The 25,842-nt window shown below is 41.7% G+C and overlaps 1 protein-coding gene across 1 annotated transcript in view; it reads right to left on the reverse strand.

Moving 5' to 3' along the window:
* LOC127440217 (multiple epidermal growth factor-like domains protein 9) overlaps positions 1-25,842 on the reverse strand; it is a 143,199-nt gene that overhangs the window by 21,139 nt on the left and 96,218 nt on the right. Inside the window, exon 4 of the mRNA XM_051696686.1 lies at positions 10,966-11,115. Coding sequence (XP_051552646.1) covers positions 10,966-11,115 — 150 coding nt within the window. The remainder of the gene's footprint in view (positions 1-10,965; positions 11,116-25,842) is intronic.

The raw sequence follows: 25,842 nt of genomic DNA on the forward strand, positions 1-25,842 counted from the left end.
CTGCCACCTGAGAAAAAAACTTTTGCTGCCAGGAAGGTTGTTTTCCCTGATCATAAGGAACCCTTTCCCGAGAGGATGCGTTAGCCCTTCTCAGTCCCTGCCACGAAGTTTTTGCTCTCGCCGGCCCCTCCTGGGTAAAGGCAGGATGGCACGTTACCTGTTGCTGCATCGGCAAGGGAGCTCTGCAGAGCATGAACGTGTGTTCCCTATTGTTCCCTCCTTTTCGCTTTGAACCCCTGTTGCATTGCTGCCACAGCCGGTCCGAACAGGCCCTTAGGGTCCACTGGCTGATCGAGAAAATGTCCTTTATCTTTTTTGGCCATCGTGGACAAATTCAGCCTTAGAATTCTCTGGCCCACCACCGCCAAACCCAAAGTTCTTCCTGTGGACTGAGCCAGGCAGTATGAAGAACGCAAAATAAGGTCCGTTACTGTGCTGTTACTGTCCACAGCTCTGTGACGTCTTTTCCCTTTGACAAAGCCATAGACATATCCTCCTCTAACTCTGCGATGTAGGCCAAGAGCAGAGTGATCGCGTTGGTAGCACGCCCCGTCTGAGCTGCAGATTTCTAAATCTTTTCTAAAATCGAGGCTGAGAAGTGATCAGATCTTTGAGGCAGCTTGGGAGCGATCATGGATAAACCGAACACCAATCGAGGATCAAGATGGCCCACCAAAGATGCGTCCACTGGCGGCATGTGAGACCAGCCCCTCTCCTCCATACCTGCCATGTCCAGCGAGGAGAAGCCATACACTGGGACTCTAGATGAAAGTGGTCTCTCCCAATACTTCATCAGATCCTCCATGCAGTCCTGGAAAGGTGGGAGTGTCTGATGAGCTACGTCCCTGTAAGGTACGTAGTTGTTCCTACGACCCTGTAAGGTATCCAGGTGAATCCGCTTGGGAGACAAACGGATCCTTACCGTTGCCATCGTTTGACAGTCTCCCGAAGCGGTGATGGAAACTGAATGATGGTCTGGTAGGACTTTTGGTAATGGTTCAATCTCCATTTCAAAGCCGACTAACTCCCCAAGCTCGTCCAATGGAGTAAGCTGGTCAGCCCAACTCGACATCGGAGGTGAGGTTTTCATCACTTTGGTGGAACGAACACTGCTCTCCAGCAAAGTACTCCAGGTGAGAGTTTACTGCACTGTGTGCAGGAGATCAGTGTCCGTAATGCTGCCCGGGCGTGCTCTAGGCCCAGACACGCTGGACAAATAACATGTGGATCTCTGGCTGTTATAGAAAATCCACACGCTCCAGGACAAGAGCGAGACGGTGGTTTGGTCTTGCCAGACTTCTTGGGAGAAGCCATCTTCAACTGGTAAATTGAATATATTTAAGTTTATATTGCTTGGTAAAGTGTTTACCGATTTTTTTTTTGGCTTGATGTCCTACAACATGTGGTAGCTCGTCTATGGACAGTTAAATCTGGCCAACAGTTTTCAACACTAGGTGCACTGAGAAAGGGCTCGTAGCTTGGATGTCATGAGTGAAGAGATGTAGGATGCCATTTTAGGCTTCCCTGGTGCACTGGACAGCAGCCTGTTAGGCGTGATTGCATAGGGCTTCATGGATGACCACGCAAGAGGCATGTCCTATAGTGAGATGTCGAACGAGTCGACCGAAGGAGAACCGGTGGAACAGAGTGGGCAACATCATCACAATTATACCAACTGACACTACTGGCAGATAACAAGGCAACCAGTGCTAGGTCATTTCCAATGCAAATTCAGCCAGCATATGCAAATGAAACATGCATTTCACTAAGTAAATCCAGCACTGGCAAGGAGAGCAGAGAGACTCTGTTTAAAAGGTGCCACTTGTAAAGACATTAATGGCAGGGGAAATTTCCACAGTAGCTGGAGGAAAAAATCATGGATGATGTCACAAGCTACAGACATATAAACAAGAAGTTAATATCACCTAACTTACATTTTAGACATTTATTCGGCCATTTTTTATTTTTTTTTTAATCTATTTTTAGTTTCAAACAAACCTACAGCAGGATCAACCAAGTAACTGAGAAACACACAGACTGGCAGACTGGCTGGAATGTCACATAAACAGACAGGCAGAGATACAGTAGAAACAGCCCCAGTGAAGTTATACTAAATATCAGCAGCTCTTGGAATGTTGCTTGTCCAATCTGATTACCTGACTTGAACCAACTGTATAATTTATAATATAATATACACTGGCAGACAAAAGTTTGGAATAATGTACAGATTTTGCTCTTATGGAAAGAAATTGGTACTTTAATTCATCAAAGTGGCATTCAACTGATCACAAAGTATAGTCAGGACATTACTGATGTAAAAAACAGCACCATCACTATTTGAAAAAAGTCATTTTTGATCAAATCTAGACAGGCCCCATTTCTAGCAGCCATCACTCCAACACCTTATCCTTGAGTAATCATGTTAAATTGCTAATTTGGTACTACAAAATCACTTGCCATTATATCAAACACAGTTGAAAGCCATTTGGTTCGTTAAATGAAGCTTAACATTGTCTTTGTGTTTGTTTTTGAGTTGCCACAGTATGCAATAGACTGGCATGTCTTATCGATATTACGTCAAAAATGGCAAAAAATAAACTCTTTTTGATAAACTCGTCAGTCAATCATTGTTTTGAGGCATGAAGGCTATACAATGCTTGAAACTGCCAAAAAACTGAAGATTTCATACAAAGGTGTAAACTATAGTCTTCAAAGACAAAGGAGAACTGGCTCTAACAAGGACAGAAAGAGATGTGGAAGGCCCAGATGTACAACTAAACAAGAGGAAAAGTACATCAGAGTCTCTAGTTTGAGAAATAGATGCCTCACATTTCCTCAGCTGACAGCTTCATTGAATTCTACCCGCTCAACACCAGTTTCATGTACAACAGTAAAGAGAAGTCTCAGGGGTGCAGGCCTTATGGGAAGAATTGCAAAGAAAAAGCCACTTTTGAAACAGAAAAACAAAAAGAAAAGGTTAGAGTGGGCAAAGAAACATTGGGCAACAGATAAGTGGAAAAGAGTGTTATGGATCTTAACCCCATTGAGCTTTTGTGCAATCAGCTAGACTGTAAGGTGCGTGAGAAGTGTCCGACAAGACAGCCACATCTTTGGCAAGTGCTAACGGAAGCATGGGGTGAAATGTCACCTGAGTATCTGGACAAACTGACAACTAGAAAAGCAAAAGCTGTCATTGCTGCACATGGAGGATTTTTTTAATGAGAACTCTTTGAAGCAGTTCTGAACAATAGTAATTTTTCATGGTATTAATGTCCTAACTACACATTGTGATCAGTTGAATGACACTTTGGTGAATAAAAGTACCAATTTCTTTCCATAAGAGCAAAATCTGTACATTATTCCAAACCTTTGGCCACCAGTATAATTCCAGAAAATTCTTGTATTCTTGAGATATTTCAGAGTTCTTAGAATAACAAACTTTGAATGGACCCAGGTAACTTTTAAAAAAAAAAAGGTCCTTTTACATGTAATTTATACATCCTATCCAAACTCCAGACAGAGCAAATAAGGCCCTTGTCTCCCACAAAACTTGACAAATTGTCACTGACAACTGGTTTGAAATAGACATTCATTCACAACGGCTTTAAATATTCATGAGACACTCTGTAGAAGAGATATCTAAAGAGAGACTTAATGAAACCAAGGGAAACAATATGGTTAAATACTGTATGGGTACTGTGTTGCAAGACTGGAAAAAAAGAGAGTAAAATTATTCCAGATTATTAAAACTCAGTGATATTCATATCCCTCCTCCAGCCTGTCCATCAAACAATAAGCGCTATGACTACATGAATTTCTAATGACAGATGAGAGCTTAATCTGTGCCTGTCAGTTGTGTTCCACTTACAGGATCTTACCAAATCATGTATGTGCAAAAACCTAATGGGTTTTGATTCAACAATGTACAACAGAAAGTGTTGCGCCATGTGACAGTAAAAAATTTCTCTCATTAAAATAACAATAATGAATAAAATAAGTTCAATAAATTTCACTCAGTGAGACACATTTGTAGATTCAGACAGAGCAGCGAGCACAAATGATTAATTAATGACACTAAGCAAATCCAGTCATTCCCAGACATTAAATCTAAACAAATCTATTTTTCTCTGATGCAGAAACCCCAGCCTAACCCCGGCTAACTAATGTAAGAGCTTATATATTCCCACTTATAAAACAGATACTTCTGGTCCTGGGCGCTGATAAGGCAAAGTGTTTCAACCATGCTAAAATGCACAATATAGCAACAGCTATGACATGAAACACCTGTTCACCTATCTTCTATGTGTGAATCACTCTCTGCAAAGCACCCATAGAGGCCTTAGTTTACATGTCAGGGACCATATCTTCTAACAGAAGCTTAGCACATAATGAAATTGCTTGAAAGAATTAATGAATTAATTTTACATTTATGTAGCGCTTCTATGACAATACACTCAAAGCACTTTACATAAGGAACAGGGGACTTTCCTCAACCACCACCAGTGTGCAGCATCCACCTGGATGTTGTGACGGCAGCCGCAGTGCGCTCACCACACACCAGCTGTTGGTGGAGAGGAGATGGTAGAGTGATAGAGCCAATTCATGGATGGGGAATATAAGGAGGCCATGATTGATAATGGCTAATCAGGGAATTTGGCCTGAACACTGGGGTTACACCCCTACACTTTATGAGAAGTGCCCTAGGATTTTTAATGACCACAGAGGGTCAGGATCTCGGTTTAACGTCTCATACAAAGGATAGTGCCTTTTTATAGTATAGCGTCCCCGTCACTATACTGGGGCATTAGCACCCGCACAGACCACAGGGTGAGCACCCGCTGCTGGCCTAACTAACACCTCTTCCAGCAGCAACCTTAGTTTTCCCCAGGAGGCTTCCCATCCAGGTACTAGCCATGCTCAACCCTGCTTAGCTTCAGTGGGTAACCAGTCTAGAGCTAATAAAATAATGTCTAAATGAAAATGTGTGTCAATAATTTGAAGTAGTGACCATTTTATAAAGGCATTAAGGTACTCAAGGGCATGCTATATCGTGAATGAAGCCATGGCCTCTCGACCATATTGCATAAGAGAGCAGAGCAAAGATTTAAAAACAGTAAAAGAAACGGACAAGTCTGGGAATTAAATCTAAAAATGGTAACAGACATACAGTATTTTAGACGTACAACACCAACCAATCACATACACTACCCTTGTCTCCTTCAAAAACCCCATATTTCCTTTCTTCAGTCAAAGATAAAATTTATTTATCAATTACAATCATGGCCACAGGTTCAAATTTATGGTTATATTCAGATATGGGGTTTGGGTTAGAGGTTAAAATTACGAAATATAATATGAACGCACAAATCCGGAAGTTTCTATTTTTTGTTGTACACAAAAGGGCTTTTTACAATACTATCATGGTTGGGTGTTAAGTGTTAAACTTCTTTGTTAGGTGTACCTTTGCGTCAACACACATTTTGTTAAACAAGGAAGAAACGAAACACTGGTCTACAAGGATACAAGTAAAGCGTATGTGATTGGTTGGTGTATAAGTTCATTTCTTACCAATTTGCCATCCTGTTCTATTCTTACAAATTAATATGAGCTCAGGTTGGTCTGTGTTGTCTGTATGTATTTACTTTGTACTGTCTTGTCTTGTCCTCCGAGACTCGTCATAAGCATTTTAATGCTCAGTGTATCCTGTGTAAGCTTTACAAATGAAAAATAAAATAACTTGCTTGCTTACTTTCTTAGATTTTATGTGTGACACCTTGGGCATGGAACAAACCAACATATTTAGACACACACAAACTCCTATCTCAACATCAGTGTTTGTGTTTCCTGTGATGAGATGGTGGGTGGCAAGTCTTTAAATTTGGCTGTGAGTGTTGAGGGATGTGTCCAGACTGTAGATGACTATGGAGAGAGGCAAAAAGTCACTCAAGAACAGCAGGATGATGACTCAAACTGGATTACATGAGTCAAACAGGAGTTGTGCTATGAGGTGTCTGTCATTTCCTCTCTCTCTAATGTCGGGTGATTGTTTTCATGGTGTTACTTTAAATGTGTCTCCACAAAGCCAGAATATGCAGTGTTAATAAAATGTATCCTATGATTAATTCTGCAGTACCTAGAGTAGGGTAGCTTTGTTCTATTTTTTTCTAGTGAATAGAAAAATAGATTTTTTTTTTCTATAATTTATTTTTCCGTAAATTGTGATTACATTTTGTGTAAAGCAAGTCATTAGAAAATTAATAAAAAAATAACAAAAAAAAATATTTAAATTAAACAATTCTGTGTACACCTTATTTGCTGTCATTAAATATTTAAGCAATATCACACGAGCAAGGGGTAGGTAATCACAGCCGTAGGTAATCACAGCAATGCTGATTTAGGGCCATATAGTACAATTGGTAGTGTGATATTGTGAAAACACTGATTGACGCTGACTCACTTCACATCACCTGAACTGGCTTATATTACACACAAAAATGGTCATTTACTGGCTAAAATCAGTAATATCAAAAATAAATGTAAAGAGACATATAGCTCTTAACACATCTGCACTGCTCTTACACTTTAGTTTAGAACTGCACGAACACAAGTGGAGTGATACACACAGTGAAGTGTCTGAGTGCTGATGTTCTGAGACATCAGTACTCATGGAACGTCTCTCATCCAGTCAGATTCGAGGACCGGAACTAACTGTTGTATATTAAATTATATACAGTATATTGACCACTCTGTTCTCTAGATATCGGTATGGGCCTTTAAAGAGCATAAGGCTTGCCAATCCCCAGGTTGACACTAATCAACCAAAAAGGTTTACAGTATATACTCGAACCAGCAATCCAACTACATCAGTACTTTTGGATGCTGGGACTTGAACCAGCAACCTTTTAATCACAGCAGCAGAGCTAATGCCCCCCCATTGTGCATTGTAGGGTGTAAACTAATGATCTAAGCCATGTACTCTGTTCTGGTGCTGAGTAACCTTTTCAACATGCACACATGTGAATTATTCACTTCCTCCTATTGGTGCTTTTGACATTTTTATATATTTCCTTTGTTTAGTAGTGGATCCCAGTAAAACACTGTTTCCACATTAGCTCTATTGAGATGTCCAGCAGGCCGGCAGTATAATCTCTAGAGCTGGAGTCTACAGTTTGGCTGATGCCGCATTTTGCTCTTTAGAGAGCTTGGTTAATAAAAGTGTGGCCCTGATGTGTAAATGAGGAATTAATTTAACACTCGTGTGCTCCCTTTTACTTCATCAGGCTGCAACATCAGGGATTTGCGGGCAGAATAAAATAAGGCCTGTTGGCTAATCAGACGCTGTCCTGACTGTGCTGGTTATTAGCATTCCATTACCATAATCACAAATCCTCAAAGGCTAAAACCTGTACTGTAGTTCCTATTAAAGTGTGGGCTGCTTTTTGGATGTAGACATGATGATGTGTGCTCTCTCCTCTTAATACAGTCTCTTCTTACTTTTTCATTAAATACTACAATGGGAGGCCAAACTTTTTGAATCAAGATTTAAAAAATATTAAAATACTGTTTATCATCTGCTTCTTTGATGCTTCACCAATTTAGCAAGAAAGGAAAAGAGAGAGTGTGTGGAGTTTGCATGTTCTCCCCGTATTCACATGGGTTTCCTCTGGGTGCTCGGATTTCCCCCACAGTCCAAAAAGACATGCAGGTTAAAGGAATAGTTAACCCAAAAATGAAAATTTGCTGATAATTTACTCACCCTCAGGCCATCCAAGATGTATCTGAGTTTCTTTCTTCATCAAAACAGAATTTAAGACTTTTAGGATTTCATTTCAGGCCTCCTCCTCTAAATAATGCAAGTGAATGTTCTCCATTTTTTGACGGTCCAAAATGCATATTTAGGGTGCATCAAAATAATCCACACGACTCCAGTCGACAAATAAAGTTCTTCTGAATGCAAACGATTGATTATTTTTAGAAACAAAACAATACTTATATACTTTTTAACTACAAATGTTCGCTCCGTACATCTCTGTGACGTGCACTCATGCGAGGGATGACGTAAGCTTGTTGGTAAGGTCACGCATCACGTGGAGGAGGAGTCAGGAAGCGCGTCATTGTTTACAAGAGAAACTTGTGCCATTCACAAACCAAAACAGTCCAAAACAATTTCAAAACAATATCAAATAAATAAAAAATAATTTCCAAATAATAATAATAAAAAAAAAAAACAATGTAAACAATGACGCGCTTCCTGACTCCTCCTCCACGTGATGCGTGACCTTACCAATGAGCTTACATCATCCCTCTCATGAGCACACGTCACAGAGATGTACAGAAGGGAACATTTGTAGTTAAAAAGTATATAAGTATTGTTTTGTTTCTAAAAATAATTGTTTGTGTTCAGAAGGACTATTTGTCGACTGGAGTCGTGTGGATTATTTTGATGCACCCTAAATGTGCATTTTGGACTGTCAAAAAATGGAGGACATTCACTTGCATTGTTTAGAGGAGGAGGCCTGAAATGAGATCCTAAAAGTGTTAAATTCTGTTTTGATGAAGAAAGAAACTCAGATATATCTTGGATGGCCTGAGGGTTGAGTAAATTATCAGCAAATTTTCATTTTTGGGTTAAATTATTCCTTTAAGTTAATTGGAGACCCTGCATAGGACAAGTGGCTATAGAAGATGGATGGATGGAAGATTTCATTAAAAAAAGAATTCTAATCCATGAACCAAACCAACCAGCTTCAAGGTGAATCACAATGCTATAAGCTTTGATTTGAAGCAAAAAAGTATTTAAAAAAAACAAACAAAACTGTGTACTTACTGATTTTCATTAGGGAATTTCCTATAATCCCTTGAAGCATTGTGAATTAAATATCTAATTAAAATCAATGGAAATATTTAAAAATACTGATTTAAAGTTGTTGATTATAAGTATACAAACAATACAGTTGTTTTATTTTGTGTGCAAAATATTCATATATATATATATAAAATATAAAAGATTGAGAGCGTAGGGGGATCGACTTAATTTCGTCATTCACAGTGCATCATGGGAGTGCATGGACGCCAGAGCCTTCTACCAATGGGAGCCTACAAGTTTGGCAACAAATTGCATAACATGGCGGGGCCATAGATATTCAATGGGTGGTACACTGGCGAGGAGACCAGAGGCCGTTCTTTTTGAATGGATGTCTATGGAGATGATGCTTCAGTACACTGAATAATCTTCTTTTGTGAGGAAACAGCTCTTCCCTTAATGAACTGACTGCCTATTCACTAATCTTCAACATGTTTTACACTAAACAATCCTTTTATAATGAACTATGTGTGGAGTTTAATAAGATACAATTCATGTTTTATCAGAGAAGACATGGACAATTTTGCGACACATAGGTGTCAAGTTTACGGTTCTCCCCATTCATTTGTATGATACCCACAAATGGTGACTTACGGTTGTAAAAAGCTGGTTGACCGTTACGCTCTCTCCTATGGTAAAAACATGGAGGTTGTTATCTCAGTATAAAATATCTCTGGTGGAAGCTACTGGGCTCGTTTGCTGCACTTTGTTGACCACGATTCTCTGATTGGTGGATCTTTCTCTGCTGGATCATGTGTATTGTAGTTCTTAATGATAAATTCCGCTATTAAACAGTTTAAAAAAATTAAGCTGAAATAATGCAGACTGATGATTTCAACAGAAGCATACCATCGATTAAAAACCTCAGAGCTCACAGTAGACCCATCTTTAAAGGTAAAGGGCTGTTGCGCTGTCCTGTGATTGAACTCTACATAAGCAGGTTGTGAATTTCACATGTGAAATACTGAGTCTCATCCAGAGCTAAGATGAAACCATTTTTACACTGCTGTGGTGCCATGTGGTGTAGTAAGAGAATTGTTAAATATGTAAGTATGTATGGTAAGAAATGGCTGTTAAGTTTTTTTTCTTCCCTTTTAACAGTATAATTCATGTGAGGGCAAATTTTAGAAAGGTAAGTGAGTGAATTTAACTTGCAGTTGATGAACAGGTGCCTGAAAAGTAGTTTAATACTAGTTTAATAAAGACTGTCAAGGCTGGCAAAACCCACACCCCAAGTATTACCATATGTCTCAAATCCAAGAGCAGATGTTGAGTGAGTTTGGCACTGTAGTTATGGTACATTGACAAAGGAATGGACAGGTGTTAATCAGGTATCTTAGAAATGATATTTAGCCATAGAATTTACATTACAAAGATAAATTATCATAGTGACTGTAATACTGAAGGGTAATGCTTCTAGTTTATGCCATAGTCCCCCCTTTGTTACCCAAAATATCAATTGTAAAACCCTACTGTAACAGCTCTGCACGCATACATGCAGAACACTGAGCAAGCACCTGCTCTTTTGCTGGTGTACATGGTATTTTTTCGTTGATGGGTCTATACCTTATTACACCTGCCTGTATGACTAGAGGAACGCTATTGCTGCTGTCAGCATACCCAGCAATCCACTCACAGATAAACAGATCATACAACAAACCTCACAAACATATTGCAAGTAAAATCAGGCTACAGAGAGGGAGTATTGACCAAAATACAGTCTGAAAAAGACACAAGAAACTCCCTCATCCATTCTCGCCTTTATATTTCATAAGCATATCCTGTGTGGATTGTGTTCCTCCTGCTCAGAGAAGAGGCCAAGACAGAAAAAAAAAAAAAAAAGTTTCCAGTTTCACTTTCACTTAAAATAAACCTCTTCTCTCTTAAATGTCAATGTCCACCCACCTAGAAACTCAGGCAGCAGGCAGCTGGCCAGAATGATGCAAGGCATGTAATCCAGAACAGATGGGAGGGGGGCACTCTGCTTTTTTCCAGATGTGGAGATCTCCAGCAGCAACCAGACCAAGAGGAGCTGAATAATAAAGTTAGCAGGCTATGCTAATGGGCAATGCTAGCCTGTCGTGCATGTGAGAAGGACTCACCAAGCCTACAGCTGCCTGTGGAGGTGACGCTGGAGCAGGGGCAGGGGATGCAGGTGTTTGTCACAGGAGACCCAGGCCTTCGGTAGAAATTATACCTGCAGATCTCGCAGCTTGGTCCGTCGGTGTTGTCTTGGCAGTTCACGCAGATGCCTGAGAGAACAGGGGGAGGGAGAGAGGGTTGAGTAAACAGACCCAGAGTGGTGACTGACAGGACTTTGGACCAGTAAGATGGATGATAGTGGAACAGAGTCCATCAGTGCTAACTGGGGTAGACATAACAAAACTGTAGTTAGGAGACAGACAGAAGAGAAAAAACTGTGACATTTAAGGCGTGTTTCTAAGGAGTGTGCAAGACTGCAACACATGAAATAAGGAAGGAACTTTCTTCAAACCCCGATCAAACCCCGCCCAAGTGTGTGCAAATCTAAAGATAAAATGCAAACACAGTATTAGGAAAACAAATATAAAGACATATTAACATTTAAGAGTGAGATCTTTGTGTGTGCCAATAACATTTAGGGGAATTCTTTAAGGTGTAAAGGGATAAAATGTTCTTATGATGTTGATTTAACATACTGTTTGAAAGCTAAAAGGAAGGAGAACCCAGTTTAATAAGTGATTGCATAATTCACAGAGGAAGCATGAGAACCTATCCCCCCACCCCCCCACCCCCATTCCTCTGACTGTTATGCAACAAGCCTAACCTGACATGTGTATCAATAGTAAAAATCAATATTATAGTCTCTAATTTGGAAAAAGTGACCAGGTGAAAAACTGACCTAAACAAACTGAGACGGCTACATTCACACATTCAGTGTTTGGGATTGACAACTGTATTTATTTACAGGTGTGAGTCTTGAAATGTATGATTTTCTGTAAAGCTGCTTTGAAACGATGTGTGCTGTGAAAGGTGCTATACAAATAAAAATGACTTGACTTGACCTGTTCATACAACAGCTTACAGTAGCAGTTCGAATTAGAGGTCTTCACGGGTCCAAAAATTTGTGCCCGAACACAAAGAGACCCGGAAATGTACTACCCGAACCCAAACCGGACCCTTCTATTATTTGAAAGCTTGGACCCGTACCCATGCAGAACCGAGAAATACCAGACCTGGACCTGAACCGGACCCGTCTATAATTTGAAAGCTGGGACCCGGACCTGGCCGGGTGATACAGACTTGATCGACACTGATTTCACAGCTGATTGCTATTAACAAGTTAATTTAAATGTTGTGATAACAAAACTTTGTGTCTTACCTAATGTAACATTAGTAGCCTTCTCTCCTGTGCCTGGCTGTGACGCATATAATCCATCCTCCTTGCCAAGAAAGTTGGTCAAATATATCCAGGTTTTCTGTGATTCCTCTCTTGCTGATTGAAACAGCATAGCTAATCCACTCATTATTTCAGCTTCAAAAGTCTACTTGCTGTCATGGTGACTGATGACAAACGCAACTTGTTTAGAATTGTTTTTTTGTTTCTCGCTTAAGATAACTTTGACTGTTTGCCCTTTTGAACTATAATAACGATTGCTTGTTCATTGCCACAGCTGCTAACGTTAGCATTGCTATTTTGCTATCATGTGCCTTAACTCCGCTCTGCCTCTGACTTCACTCTATTTACTGCCCGCATTTTCTCATCCTAATTTTACAATGTTGCAACTTAGTTACAACACACACATACAGCACCAGCGCTGTCTGATCACGGCTGGGTGTTCTCGGATCGACTCGGGTATTACACATAATGTTAAACAGACCCGGGACCCGCAGCAATAGAATGGGACACGACCCGGACCTGGCTGACCATATAAAATGTGGATCCGAACCTGTACGGTTCCCGGGTCAGGTCTCCGGGTTAGGGTGGACCCGTGAAGACCTCTAGAATGGGGTGTTGTTTTGGAGCTGGAACAGGATCTGACAGTGTTTTCGCACATGACGAGAATCCTTTGATTCACATGCTGATGAACACCTGTACTATTGATGTCCAAAGAGATTTCTCTGTTGTACGTCAGGCTTCCTGCATTTACTGTCATTTTATCTTCTTTTCTTATAAAACACCACTTCTGGCACAACTCTTCCTCTATACAAAGCATTTGGACATTCAAACCAAGAGAGTACAAGCACACATTTTAAGCAAAGCATTTAACAAAAAGCTTGGTCCTAAATTACTATTGAACAAAAGATACGCTGTTCAAAATCAAGACAAACATTTTTTGGACACTCTCTGGTGCAAAACTTAGTGGAACATGTCCATAGTTAATGTGATGAACTCCACCTATGGTTTACTTTGCCTGTGAACTTTAAGGGCAACTGACTTCAGTCAACCACTAAAAATCACATTTCACACAAAATCACACAAAGTTTAACACCAAAGTTTTAAAATTAGGGTTAGGGTTAAAAAAATAATAAAAATAAATCTTATCCCTCAGTATAGCAAAAGTATAACAAATGATTGCCTTAGCATACACACCTAATAAAGAGTTTACATGTTTTTTTTTTTTTGTAAAATAATAGAAATGTGTCCTAAATGAGTGTCATATAATGCAAGACATTGTGTACTGTAAAACAGACAAACTCGGCCAAGGAGTTCAAGAGCAAAAGTTACTACCGATAAATCTGGGGTCAAAAGTTTATTACAGAAACTGCCTTTCAAATGGGGGGGATATCATGGATCCACTGCTTAAGGCTGCTGATCCGGTCTGTTTGTCTCTATCCATCTATAAATGCAGGAGCATAAAAAATCTTAACGGAAGAAAGCAGAAACAAATTCCTTGCAAGACAAAGAGCACCAGAGAGATTTAACTCAGTGCTAAAGAAGATAGATCAAAGGGTCTCTGTGTCTGAGAAAATGGGCTGCTGTCAAAGCCATTCAAATGTATGTGTGTTTTTCCACCAGCTCTCCAGGTCAAGAGAGCAAAGCAGGAGCAGGGTCATTAGTGTTCAAATGTTGCTCCCTGTGTTTAAGATGGATGAGTGTCCACAGCAGAAGCTTTATGCAAACACTCCCTCTGGTCCAGCTCTATCTCTTGTCTCATTCCACAACTGGAGACTGACACAGAGGTCAGAGGTAAGCAAGTTCCGAGTCAGGAATTAAGAATGATTTATTCACACATGAGCATGTAGTAGACATGAGAACACATGCAAACTTTTGCTAATGCTCCAGTTGTAGAGTATCTAAATCCAGAAAAATCAAGTTCAACTATAGTGAGGAAAACTGAAAGCAGCATTTCCTACAGAACTCACTTTTGCAGTCCACTAAACAAAAAATGTTTTGTAACATATTTTAATGTATTTTTATTTTGAATTAAAATTTCACTGATTACAAAGCTTTTGTTGAATGTGTAACTTTAAATTCTTGAGATAAGGGACTAAACAGGTTTTACATTTTATTTTTTTAATACTAAATTAATTTGTAATGGATATATTTTTAGACAAAGGTGTCAGCTAACGAACCATGTAAGGGAACAGGTTTTTCTAAAAAGCTTTTTTTCTGAAAATTGGTGTTCAGTAGGAGTTAAGAGATAAAATCATTCTATACATTTAATTTCTGTTTACACACTATTCTGAAAATTCAGATGGAGTTGACAAAATGTTATATTTTTTTCATCTTAACCTCAGTTGAAGCTGCCTCTAAACTAAAATGCCAAAATTTATCGCACAGTTTTAACAGAAATTATCATAATGGGAATGACAGAGTTGACATGTTGAAGCTGTGCCCGCAGAGACTTAAACATTGTTTGCTTAAAATATGAAAAAATATAAAACTTACTAGACCATGTGTTCTACTGCTGAATCCATAATGTGCATACTGTTGCATCCACCATGAGAAGGAAGTGGGAAAGTGGTCCTCAGAGTTATAGGGCATTTTCACTAGTGATGGGCATTCCAGCTCTTTTCAGTGAGCCGGCTCATTCGGCTCAGCTCACCAAAAAGAGCCGGCTCTTTTGGCTCCCAAATAGCTCTTTAAAATTTGTATTGACTTGTATTTTTTCAAGTCAAACAGTTTGCGATAGTTTGACTATGATTGGTGTTAAAACAATTCTAATAAAATAATTAAATGAAATCATATTCTACCTTAAAATGCATTGGTTTGTTATGAAAAGGAATGCTATTAAACATTTGCATTCAAAGTATAACTTTTTAACGTATATAAACAAAGTGCACATACATCTAACCATTCAAAATGAATACAGTCTGAACAGCATAATAGAATATTGCACCATATCAAAGAAAAATAAATAACAATTTGCAAACTGCAGCTATAATTTCTAAAACCTCTGTCCTCCACGATCGAAATGGCTGGAAATCGGTGGCAATCATTTTAGCCAATGCAATATCAATTTGGCCTTGTTTTGCTACAGACATAGACTTTGGCATAAACTGGGCCATAGAAGACTGCGTTGCTGAGGGTTGCGGATTAGGCCTACTTGACTGAGTGGATACATCTCCACGTGTGGAGGTGCTGGCTCCACCACTATCACTAGCAGGCCCGCTAGTTTCTCGAAGCTCTGCTACAGCTAGCTTCACAGTTGGGTGCACAGTTCGCATATGCTGGTGTAGGTTCTTCGTAGAACCGGCTTTATATGAGATTTTGTTTTGGCAAATTCTACACTGTGCTCTAACATTGTCTACATTATTAAAATGCATCCAAATGCTACTGTGCTTCCGACTCATTTTCCAGCGGTTGTTTTCACAGTTTTCCTTCCTCTCTCTCCTCGGCTGCTAAGTGTGTGACTGTGTCTGTGAGTGAGTTGGCTCCGCCCTCCCTCACGCATCTTTGGTTCATTGGTTGACACTGCATGTCTGATTGACAGGAGCAACAGCTCTTCTGATATGTAAGCCGGCTCCCAACGTTCACCTACTAGAGCCAGCTCTTAGAGCCGACTGGTTCGCGAACGACTCATCACTAATTTTCACACCTAGTTTGTTTGAGCACTCCAAGCGCACTCAGAGTGGTATAACGTGTATATGTGAACAACCCAAGTGGTCTCAGACCCCACCTAATCGAACCACAAAAGGACCCAAAAGATGTAGAACATGTTTTGTCCCTTATCTCAAAAGTGAACCGTACTCTGTACTGTGTATGGTTCGTTTGTGGGTCCTATTGTGGTTCGATTGATTTGTGCGATGTGAAAGCAAAGAGGTACCAGTCTGCTTTGCATTTTATAACATAAGTACCTCGTGGCTTGCCACACATAGCTGCTTTACATCATTTTCCAATCACAATTTACTGTCCACATATGGGAATTTTAAGCGACTATAGATATACCATGATTACCATGACGTGTTTTTGTGTCTCATATTCCGTTCTTGTTGTATTATTTGAGCACCTTAAATGAACAGACCGGCCGTATTCAGAGCAGAGCAGCTTGTTAAGATGAACCGTTTAAAGTGCTCTGATGGGTGTACCCTCTATGGCGGTTCGTACCAAACTCCCATGAAAATACAAGTGAGGATTTTTATAGTTTCTCTTTCATTTTATTTGCGCAACGGCAAATGTTCTTGGCTCATACACACAATGTAAATGATACGCAGGAGGAGATGCTTGCTTGCTCCATTACTCTCGAGATGATAGATAAAGACACATATTTTCAAATGCACGTAGAATTTCAAATGTTTTCCTTCAAGCAAAATAAGGGCTTGTAGGTTTTATCGGAGAGCCTTAACATAACATGAGAGAGTGAAGAATTTAGGACAGAAATACAGTATACATTATTACTAATGCATAATGTAATATAATTGGCGATGTTGTCTGAGTTTCATAAATTATATAACACAGAAAATATTACTTTGTATGTAATTCTATCCCTGTGCAATATTTTTTTATGAAAAACTCAATATTCTTTAAAGCCTTAAAAGTAATCATATAGCCCCATTTTATTATATGATTTCAAGTTAAACATCAATAAATTATTACTTAAGGTGTAGGCCTATCTGTAATAAGCATATGTGAACCTTAAGAAGTATGACAATTGGGGCCTGGGTAGCTCAGCAGGTAAAGACAATGACTACCACACCTGGAGTCGCAAGTTCGAATCCAGGGCGTGCTGAGTGACACCAGTCAGGCTTCCTAAGCAACCAAGAAAGCCCGGTTGCCAGGGTGTGTACAGTCACGTTGGGTTAACCTCCTCATGGTCGCTATAATGTGGTTCTCGCTCTTGTTGGGGCACGTGGTGAGTTGTGCATGGATGCCACTGAGAATAGTGTGAAGCCTCCACATGTGCTACGTCTCCGCAGTAAAGTGCTCAACAAGCCACGTGATAAGATACGCAGATCAATGGTCTCAGATGCGGAGGCAACTGAGATTTGTCCTCCACCATCACGAGGACCTAGAGTGCATTGGGAATTGGGCATTCCAAATTGGGGAGAAAAAGGGGAGAGAAAAAAAAAAGAAGTATGACAATTGTTTATCATAATAATCACAATTATTTATGAAAAATTATTGTCAGCCAAATTTCATAATCGTGACAGCCCTAGCTGTAATGGAGTCAGAGTTCTTAAGGAGCTGTGGTGTAAACAACAAGGTGTCTGAGACCACATTAATGTTAAGAGGACCAAAAAAGAATTTGGGTCTCTTTAAGTCCACTTATATTGTGAACACCAAAAGCACTCAGGTCATTTGCGGATGGTTCCCTTTCTGGTTCACTTTAACCAAACTGGGTTTGGTTCACTTAAAACGTACTATATGTGAAACCACCCACAGCTGACCATGACATTGTCTGATTTATTCAGGATTAAAAAAAAAACAATCTGATGGAGCTGATGCAAAGTGATAGGTAGTTTTTATTTTTTAATGGAAAATATAATTTAAAGTTTATTTCATGTATAGTTTGATATTTTACAGATCCCTACCTTTCATTTGATATTTATATTTACATGTATGAATTTGTTGCATTTTTAAACACTTTGTCTGGCCGTTTAACATTATGACATTTTGCTGAGGACAGGCTAAGTTACATGTGCTTCCAAGTATAGAGCATTCATTACAAATCATTCTAATTCTATTATTTAAAAATATAAGTAATGAATGCCCTGAGTATACTTTTTTTTTTATTTTATTTTTTTAGATTTAACTTTTTCAGTTTTTAAAATTTTGTTAAAAAACTAAATTTGGATCCCAGTGTTTTAAATAATTTCCGACCTATATCAAAATTAAATTTTTTATCAAAAGTCCTTGAAAAGGTTGTTTTGTCTCAGCTTGATCCTTTTTTAATAGATAGGTACTGCTTTAAATAGGTTCAGGTCTTATTTAACTGACAGGGCCTTTTGCATTAATATTGGAAGTTTGTGTTCTTCATCAGCACCCCTTAGTTGTGGCATTCCTCAGGGCTCTATCCTTGGGCCTATTTTATTTTCACTATATATGTGTCCATTAGGTTCTATTTTCTGCAAGAATAATATTTCTTACCATCTCTATGCAGATGACACACAGTTGTACATTCCTCTTACACCAGGAGACACTCACTCTTTCAGTTACCTCCTTCAGTGCATGGAAGGTGTTAAGTTGTGATTGGTGTGAAACTTTCTCCAGCTTAATAATGATAAGACAGAATGTATTGTTTCTGGTTCTCCTACTTCCACCAATGAGATCAAGAACAGATTAACTTCTATTTCAGTGAATGTGTCTGACCATGTTAAAAGTCTTGGTGTAACCTTTGACCCAGCCTTGAAATTTTAAAACCAAATAAACAGTGTTGTAAAAGGTAACTTCTTTCAACTGAGAGGTACTTCTAAACTGAAATCAATTTTATCTGTTAAAGATCTGGAAACAGTGATTTATGCATTTACTGTATATCCTTTCGCCTTGACTACTGCAATTACAGTCCTGCCTGCAACTGGTACAGAATGCAGATGCAAGGCTTCTGACAGGTAATAAAAAGAGGGAACATATTACACCAGTGCTGGCGTCTCTCCACTGGTTAACAGTTCAATACACAATTGAGTTTAAGGTGTTATTTATTTTCAAGGCATTGCATGGTTCAGCTCCACAATACATTGTGGATCTTATCTGTCCCCATCAGAATTCAAGACCTCTGAGGTCTTCCAGTCAAATGCTACTGTTTGTCCCCCGTTCACGATTGAAATCTAAAAGTGTTCTCTGTTGAGTCTGATTGTAGATCAGTTTTACTGTTTTTAGACATGGTTAAGGTTAGACTGTGTGATCTAAAAGCTTGCGATAGATCAGCAGCAGAAAGTCTACAATGTGAGTCCACAAATCAAACACACACACATATATATACGCACACACACATATACACACACACACACACACACACACACAAACACACACACACACACACACACACAGTGGCCCCACAATGTATTTGGACACTTAAGCTGAACTTAAAAATGCATGAATTCCATTTGAGAACAACATGTCAAACAAATCTGCATTTATTGTAAAGAAAGATAAAATACTGTAAGCACACTTTTCGAGCAGAACATTTAACAAAAAGAAGCTTGTTAATTTTAAATTATAAAACAACAGATATTTGGTTTAAAATTAATACAAAAAATTATTTGGACACTTGATAATGGCTTCATTAAAGATTACAAGTTCAAGTATTTTAGTTTTTAGTTTGCAATCCTTTCGTTCGCAGAACTTACTGACAACATCTGGGCATAGAATCAACAATTATTTGTAAAAGCTGTGGTGAAAGTTTCCTCCAGGTTACAGCCACCAAAGCTTTCAGTTCATCCACACTAGAGCATCGACAATCTGACATGTTCTTGTCCATTGTATCTCCTAGGTGCTCTATAGAGTTTAGTTCAGGGCTTTGGGAGGGCCATTCTAAGACCTTAATTTTTTTGCAAAGTATTCTTTCAATAGGCGGCTGGTATGCGTTGGATCGTTATCGTATTGAAAGGGCCATTTATGTGTCTTAAATAATTTCTTCACAGATTTCTGCAATTTTGCATCCAGAATTTCTCTGTACTATTCAGACTTCATGATTCCATCAATGAACACAAGCTCACTGACACCACTATAAGAGAAACAGCCCCAGACTCTAACATTTCCACCTCGGTGCTTTACAGAACCCTTAGTGCAGTGTGGCAGGAATTCTTCCTCTTTGCAGGACATAGGATTCAGACCCAAGTGCAACAGAAGATCTGCACCTAGAGATCTCTTGGTGCACTTTAACAGCTCAAATTTTGCTAATGCAACTCTTTCCATTCGACTCATTCCAAGGGCATACATGAGTAAAGAGACCACTCTGAGGTGCTGGTTGGGACAGTTTGACTTCTGCTTTGCTTTCTAACGAAATGGCAGAAAGAAATCGGAAGCTCTCTGTGCTTGTCTGTGTATGTACATTAATGCCGTTTAGAAGGGTGAGCAGGATGCATGTTGACAAGAACATTCAACACCACTGAGTGGCACAAATGGACGCCCTACAAAAAAAAAAGTTATAACGGGTATAAAAGGAGCTGGCTTGCAACCACTCATTCAGATTTTTTCTTTGGAGCCGAGCGGTTGTGTTTCAGCGAGCTGAATTCCTCCACCGATCCATTCACCTCGAAAGCTGTTGGATTTATGGCGCATTACAGCGGTTTCTCCCCCTCTTGCACCGGTGGTGTGCAGAGAACTTCCTGGGTGCTTCAGCAGCTAAAAGAGTATATTCTTCGTAATAAAAAAGTATATTTTCCTACTAAAAGAGTGGCACTCACGGAGAGCGTCTTTTTAAAAATGCCTTTCCGTTTGTGTATAATTCCTGGTTGCGGTTGTTACCGCTCCGCTTCCGATGGCCACGATCGCTGTCTTACGCGCTTGGGCGCTGCCCACGCGGAGACAGCGTTTGTGGATGGGTCATGTCCTCACTGTGAGAACATGACCATGGCAACTTTGCGGACGCAGCTTTCCTTCCTCAGAGGGAAAGCCACCCCAGCTGCTCCCCTTCTACCTACGGGTTTGAGGCCGTGTCGGTTAGCACCGGGGGTGATTTGGGGACCCCAATGGGAGCTGTTCCGACGGGTATGCCCCCATGGACCTCTCATTCCCCAGCATGCTTGTTCGCCCCGGTCGAGTTCTGTGATGAGACCGCCGGCTCGTCTCAGGGCGAGTTCGCAGTCTCATTCGGGGCTTGCGAAGAGGATGAGCTGTCGATCGCAGCATCGGAGAGCGGGCTCGTCCAGTCTGATGCTGAGGACTCGGCTGGGCTCCCACCTTCGGGTGTGGTTGCCCAGTCGCAGGCCGACGCGGAGCTGGCAGCCATGCTTGCCCGGGCGGCTGCGAGCGTCGGCCTGGAGTGGAACCCTCCACATAGGTGCATGATGAGCTCACAAGATCATGGCAGGCACCTTTCACTGCCCGGACCCGATTTATGGGCTCCTCTGCTCTCACTACCCTCGACGGTGGGGCTGCCAGGGGGTACTCGGTGATTCCCCAGGTGGATAAAACAGTTGCGGTGCACTTGTGTCCACAAAACACTGCCACCTGGCAGAACTGTCCGAGACTCCCATCCAGGGCCTATAGGCTTACGTCGTCAATGGCAACTAAGGCCTATGGTGCTGCTGGACAGGCCGCCTCTGCCCTGCATGCCACGGCTCTCCTGCAAGTGCACCAAGAAGGCGCTGAGAGAACTGCACGAGGGTAGTTCTGACCCGGGATTGATGCAGGAGCTGCGCTCGGTGACTGATCTCGCCCTCTGGGTGATGAAGGTCATGGCACGGTCTCTCGGGCAGGCGATGTCCACCCTGGTGGTCCAGGAGCACCACCTTTGGCTCAACTTGGTTGAGATGGAAGCTTACAAGGTACGATTCCTTGATGCCCCCATTTCCCAGGCTGGCCTATTCGGCGACACCATCAAGGACTTTGCCCAGCAGTTCTCAACGGTTAAGAAGCAGACGGAGGCTGTCCAGCACATCCTGCCGTGGCACGGATCAAGATCCTGCACCCTGTCTGCTCGTCGCCAAGGACATCCCCCTGCGGCAAAAACACCGGCTCTGCCGCAGCCCGCCCCAGGAGGCCGGCCCTGGCGTGGAGCCACCCACAGGAAGCAGACGCCACCTGTCTCACGGCCCACCGCTAAGAACACGAGGAAGACTTCGAAGCACCCCTGAGACTGGCGACCCATGGAGACCTGCTACAGGCCTGGAGCTGGTAAACAGACCACTCCATCCCCCGGTGGGGGGCCGGGAGAAGAATCCTTGTTTTCCTTTTCTTATGATTTCGCCGCACGGCCAAAGGGCTGCGGTACCCACATTTTCAAGAAAAGAGTGGTTTCCTCACTTCCTGGGTCACACATTTGGTGTCCACGGCCATCGTTATCACGATCGCCGGGCACCGCACATTTATGGCAGGCATGACGCTCCGGAGGCGGGCCCCCCGCCACCGTGCACCCAGCTGTGGCATAATTGCACCCACGCCAGGACGGTTGCGACAGGCCCCTGTCCCGGTCCTATGGTGGGTATACGGAGCCAGGTAAGTGCTTCTGAGTCCCCAGACTCAGCACGGCCACGAGTTCAGGGCTCAAGCCCCCCAACATGGCACCTCAGGCTCCACCCTGCCGCGAGGCCCCACCTGCCGGTACGTCCAACGCGATTGTTCCCTTGGTCCCCCTCGCCTGGATTTTGGGGGCGTGGCTTGCACTCCCCAACTCCTCACGGTGGCTGACCAGGACCGTCTGACTTGGCTACGTGATTCAGTTCACCAGGCATCCGCCCAGGTTCAGTGGCGTCCGCTTCACCTTGGTGAGGGGCGAGAATGCCGCTGCCTTGCGTGCGGAGATTGCGTCCCTTCTACGGAAGGACGCAATAGAGCCTGTCCCTCCTGCCGAGATGAAGAAGGGGTTTTCCAGCCCCTACTTCGTTGTACCAAAGAAAGGCGATGGGTTGCGGCCAATCTTGGACCTGCGAGTATTGAACCGGGACTTGCACAGACTCCCGTTCAAGATGCTGATGCAAAAATGCATTTTAGCGAGCGTCCGGCATCAAGATTGGTTCACAGCGCTAGACCTGAAGGACGCATACTTCCACGTCTCGGTTTTACCTTGACACAGGCCCTTCCTGCGGTTTGCTTTCGAGGGCCAGGCATACCAGTAAAAGGTCCTCCCCTTCGGTCTGTCTGTGTCACCTCGCACCTTCACGAAAGTCACAGAGGCAGCCCTTGCCCCACTAAGGGAAGTGGGCGTCCGCATCCTCAACTATCTCGACGACTGGCTGATTCTAGCTCACTCTCGGGATTTGTTGTGTGCACACAGGGACTTGGTACTCAGCCACCTCAGCCGGCTGGGGCTTCGGGTCAACTGGGAAAAAAGCAAGCTCTCCCTGGTTCAGAGCATCTCTTTTCTTGGCATGGAGTTAGACTCAGTCTCTATGGTGGCGCGCCTCACGCCATCGCTTTGGCATATCATGCCCAGGACGTGCCACCCCCCTTGGGGCTACGAGCACACTCTACTAGGAGTGTGGCGGCCTCCTGGGCTCTGACCAATGGTGCCTCTTTAGCAGACATCTGCAGAGCAGCGGGCTGGGCAACACCCAATACCTTCGCGAGGTTCTACAATCTCCGGGTTGAGCCGGTCTCGTCCCGTGTGTTGTCAGGTACGAGTAGGTAAGTTGAGAGACAGCTGGTCGGGTGTACTGCTTGCGTATAGCGCCTTTCCCCTCCCGGAGGTGAAGACGTGTGCTTTTTACCCCCAGTCATGTTCACGAAGTCGTGGACCCTGGATGTCCTTCCTCCTTAGCCCAGTGGCAGGCAAGTTTGTGGAGAAACTCGTTGCCGGCCCAGTACGTGTGCTAACTTGGCCCTGTACTGGGGTAGGTCCTCCACATGCACTGGTTGCCCATATGTAACCCCATGTGATGTATCTTCCGCGAGACAGTTCCCCCATTGGTGAACCCACGTCTTCCTTGGGCAGAGGCCCTTCTGACCCCGGTCACCTTGTTTGTAGAGCTCCTCCCCCCCTGGGTAGGACCTACCATGGGGACTTCTCCACATGAGACACTGCCGACAAGACTCGGTAAGACCATGTGACGTATTTCCACACAATTTCCTCCCCCTTGGGAGTGACACCCCCCCGATGCGGACGCTATATGGCCCCAAGCTGAACGATTTTTCCTTTTGGGGAGAAGAAAGAGAAGAGGCCGTGGCTGGGGCAGCCAGTCCCCATTTTTTGGGCAGTCGACTTGTCCCCGAGGTGCAGGGGACCATACAACGCTTGTAAGAGCGTTGGGAGAGGTTACGTGATGGCCGGGTGCACTGGCTACAAGGCACACAATGGTCTGCCCATCTCGCACCGCCAGTTCACGTAACACAGTTCAGCTAGTTGTGGCGTTTTTTATAGGGACCCCTAGTGTCACTACATCAACACAACATTGTGTTAGTGACAGATAGGGAACGTCCTGGTTACTTTCATAACCTCCGTTCCCTGATGGAGGGAACGAGACATTGTGTCCCTCCTGCCACAACACTGAACTACCCGCTGAAATTGCCGGGTCCTTGCTTCGGCTCCTCAGCACAAAACCTGAATGAGTGGTTGCAAGCCAGCTCCTTTTATACCCGTATGTCCGGGGGAGTGGCATGCAAATTCTACTCGCCAATTCCCATTGGCCTTTTCTCAAAGATCAGAAGTATTTGGGGCTCCCAAGGGCGACCCCTAGTGTCACTACATCGACACAACGTCTCGTTCCCTCCATCAGGGAATGGAGGTTACGAAAGTAACCAGGACATTCTTACTTCATCAGACTGCTGTGAAAAAGGTTGCATGTAACATTCAAAACTGAATATTATATCAGGCTGGTAAAGTTACTGCTTTAAAGTTACTTTTTTTTTTAATAGAAACCGGATAGAATAAGAGAATGAGTAAAGAGATTTGCATGAAATGTCATATGCAGCAATCTTCAGAATGCCTTTTCATAAAGCCTTTTCCATAAAATACTGAAACAGATATGGAATGCTTTGCCTGAGATAATGGTCCCAGCTTTGAGAAATTCTTTCTTAAGTTTCTTTTTTACATGATCCGTGTCAAAGTTCCCCAATGCACTGAACTCTTAGGAGCAATTCATTAAGCTACAGCATTACCCCTGGCAAGCATTGTAAAATGACGCTCAAAATTCAAAATTCAAAATTTGACTAGAGCTGTCAGTAGATAAAAATATTTAATCACGATTAATCTCATGATTTCTCATAGTTAACTGCGATTAATCTCAGATTTTAAAGTGATGAAATTTGACATTATATATACTTATTTCCTGTCAAAATGCATGTATTTCCTTCTTTGGAAAGAACAACACAATATAACAAAAAAATGTGTAACAATAATGCTTTATTAACATTTTCCAACCTCCACAGTACAAAGACAGTAATTAACTTAAATAGCACCAATTCAAGTGTAGGGCTTTACTGGTTGTTTAGATCAGTGTTACTATCAGAAATAATTAATAATTATTTCTGTAGTTATTAATTAATATTTAAATTAATCAATTGAATCTAACTCATTAAAACCTCATATGGGGCTCCAGTAAATGTAGTGTGCTACATTTAGGAGCAAGTTTGGTTATTAGCAATAATTAATAATTATCAAAGATAATTACTAATTATTAAAATCAATAGAACATTGATGAGAATCAATGTTAGTTTTTTTTAATCCTTAAAAATCAACAATTATCAAAGAAAATCATTAATTGTTAACATCAATGAAACATTAATTAAAATTAATACTAGCTTATTGATCATTCAAATTCAATCATCAAAGATAATTATCAATTATCAAAAATCAATAGAATATTAATAAGGATTAACATTGACGGGGCACCACCCTGAAATCAGGGACTAATAACCGAATATTAAAACAGTCTCAATATTAGATTGTTTTCTTAGGAAAATCGACATCCGAAGAATATCGATTTTCGGGAAAAAAAAACAATGAATGAAGGTTTGA

This window comes from Myxocyprinus asiaticus, chromosome 4 (genome assembly GCF_019703515.2).
Source record: "Myxocyprinus asiaticus isolate MX2 ecotype Aquarium Trade chromosome 4, UBuf_Myxa_2, whole genome shotgun sequence".
Taxonomy (NCBI): Eukaryota; Metazoa; Chordata; class Actinopteri; order Cypriniformes; family Catostomidae; genus Myxocyprinus; species Myxocyprinus asiaticus.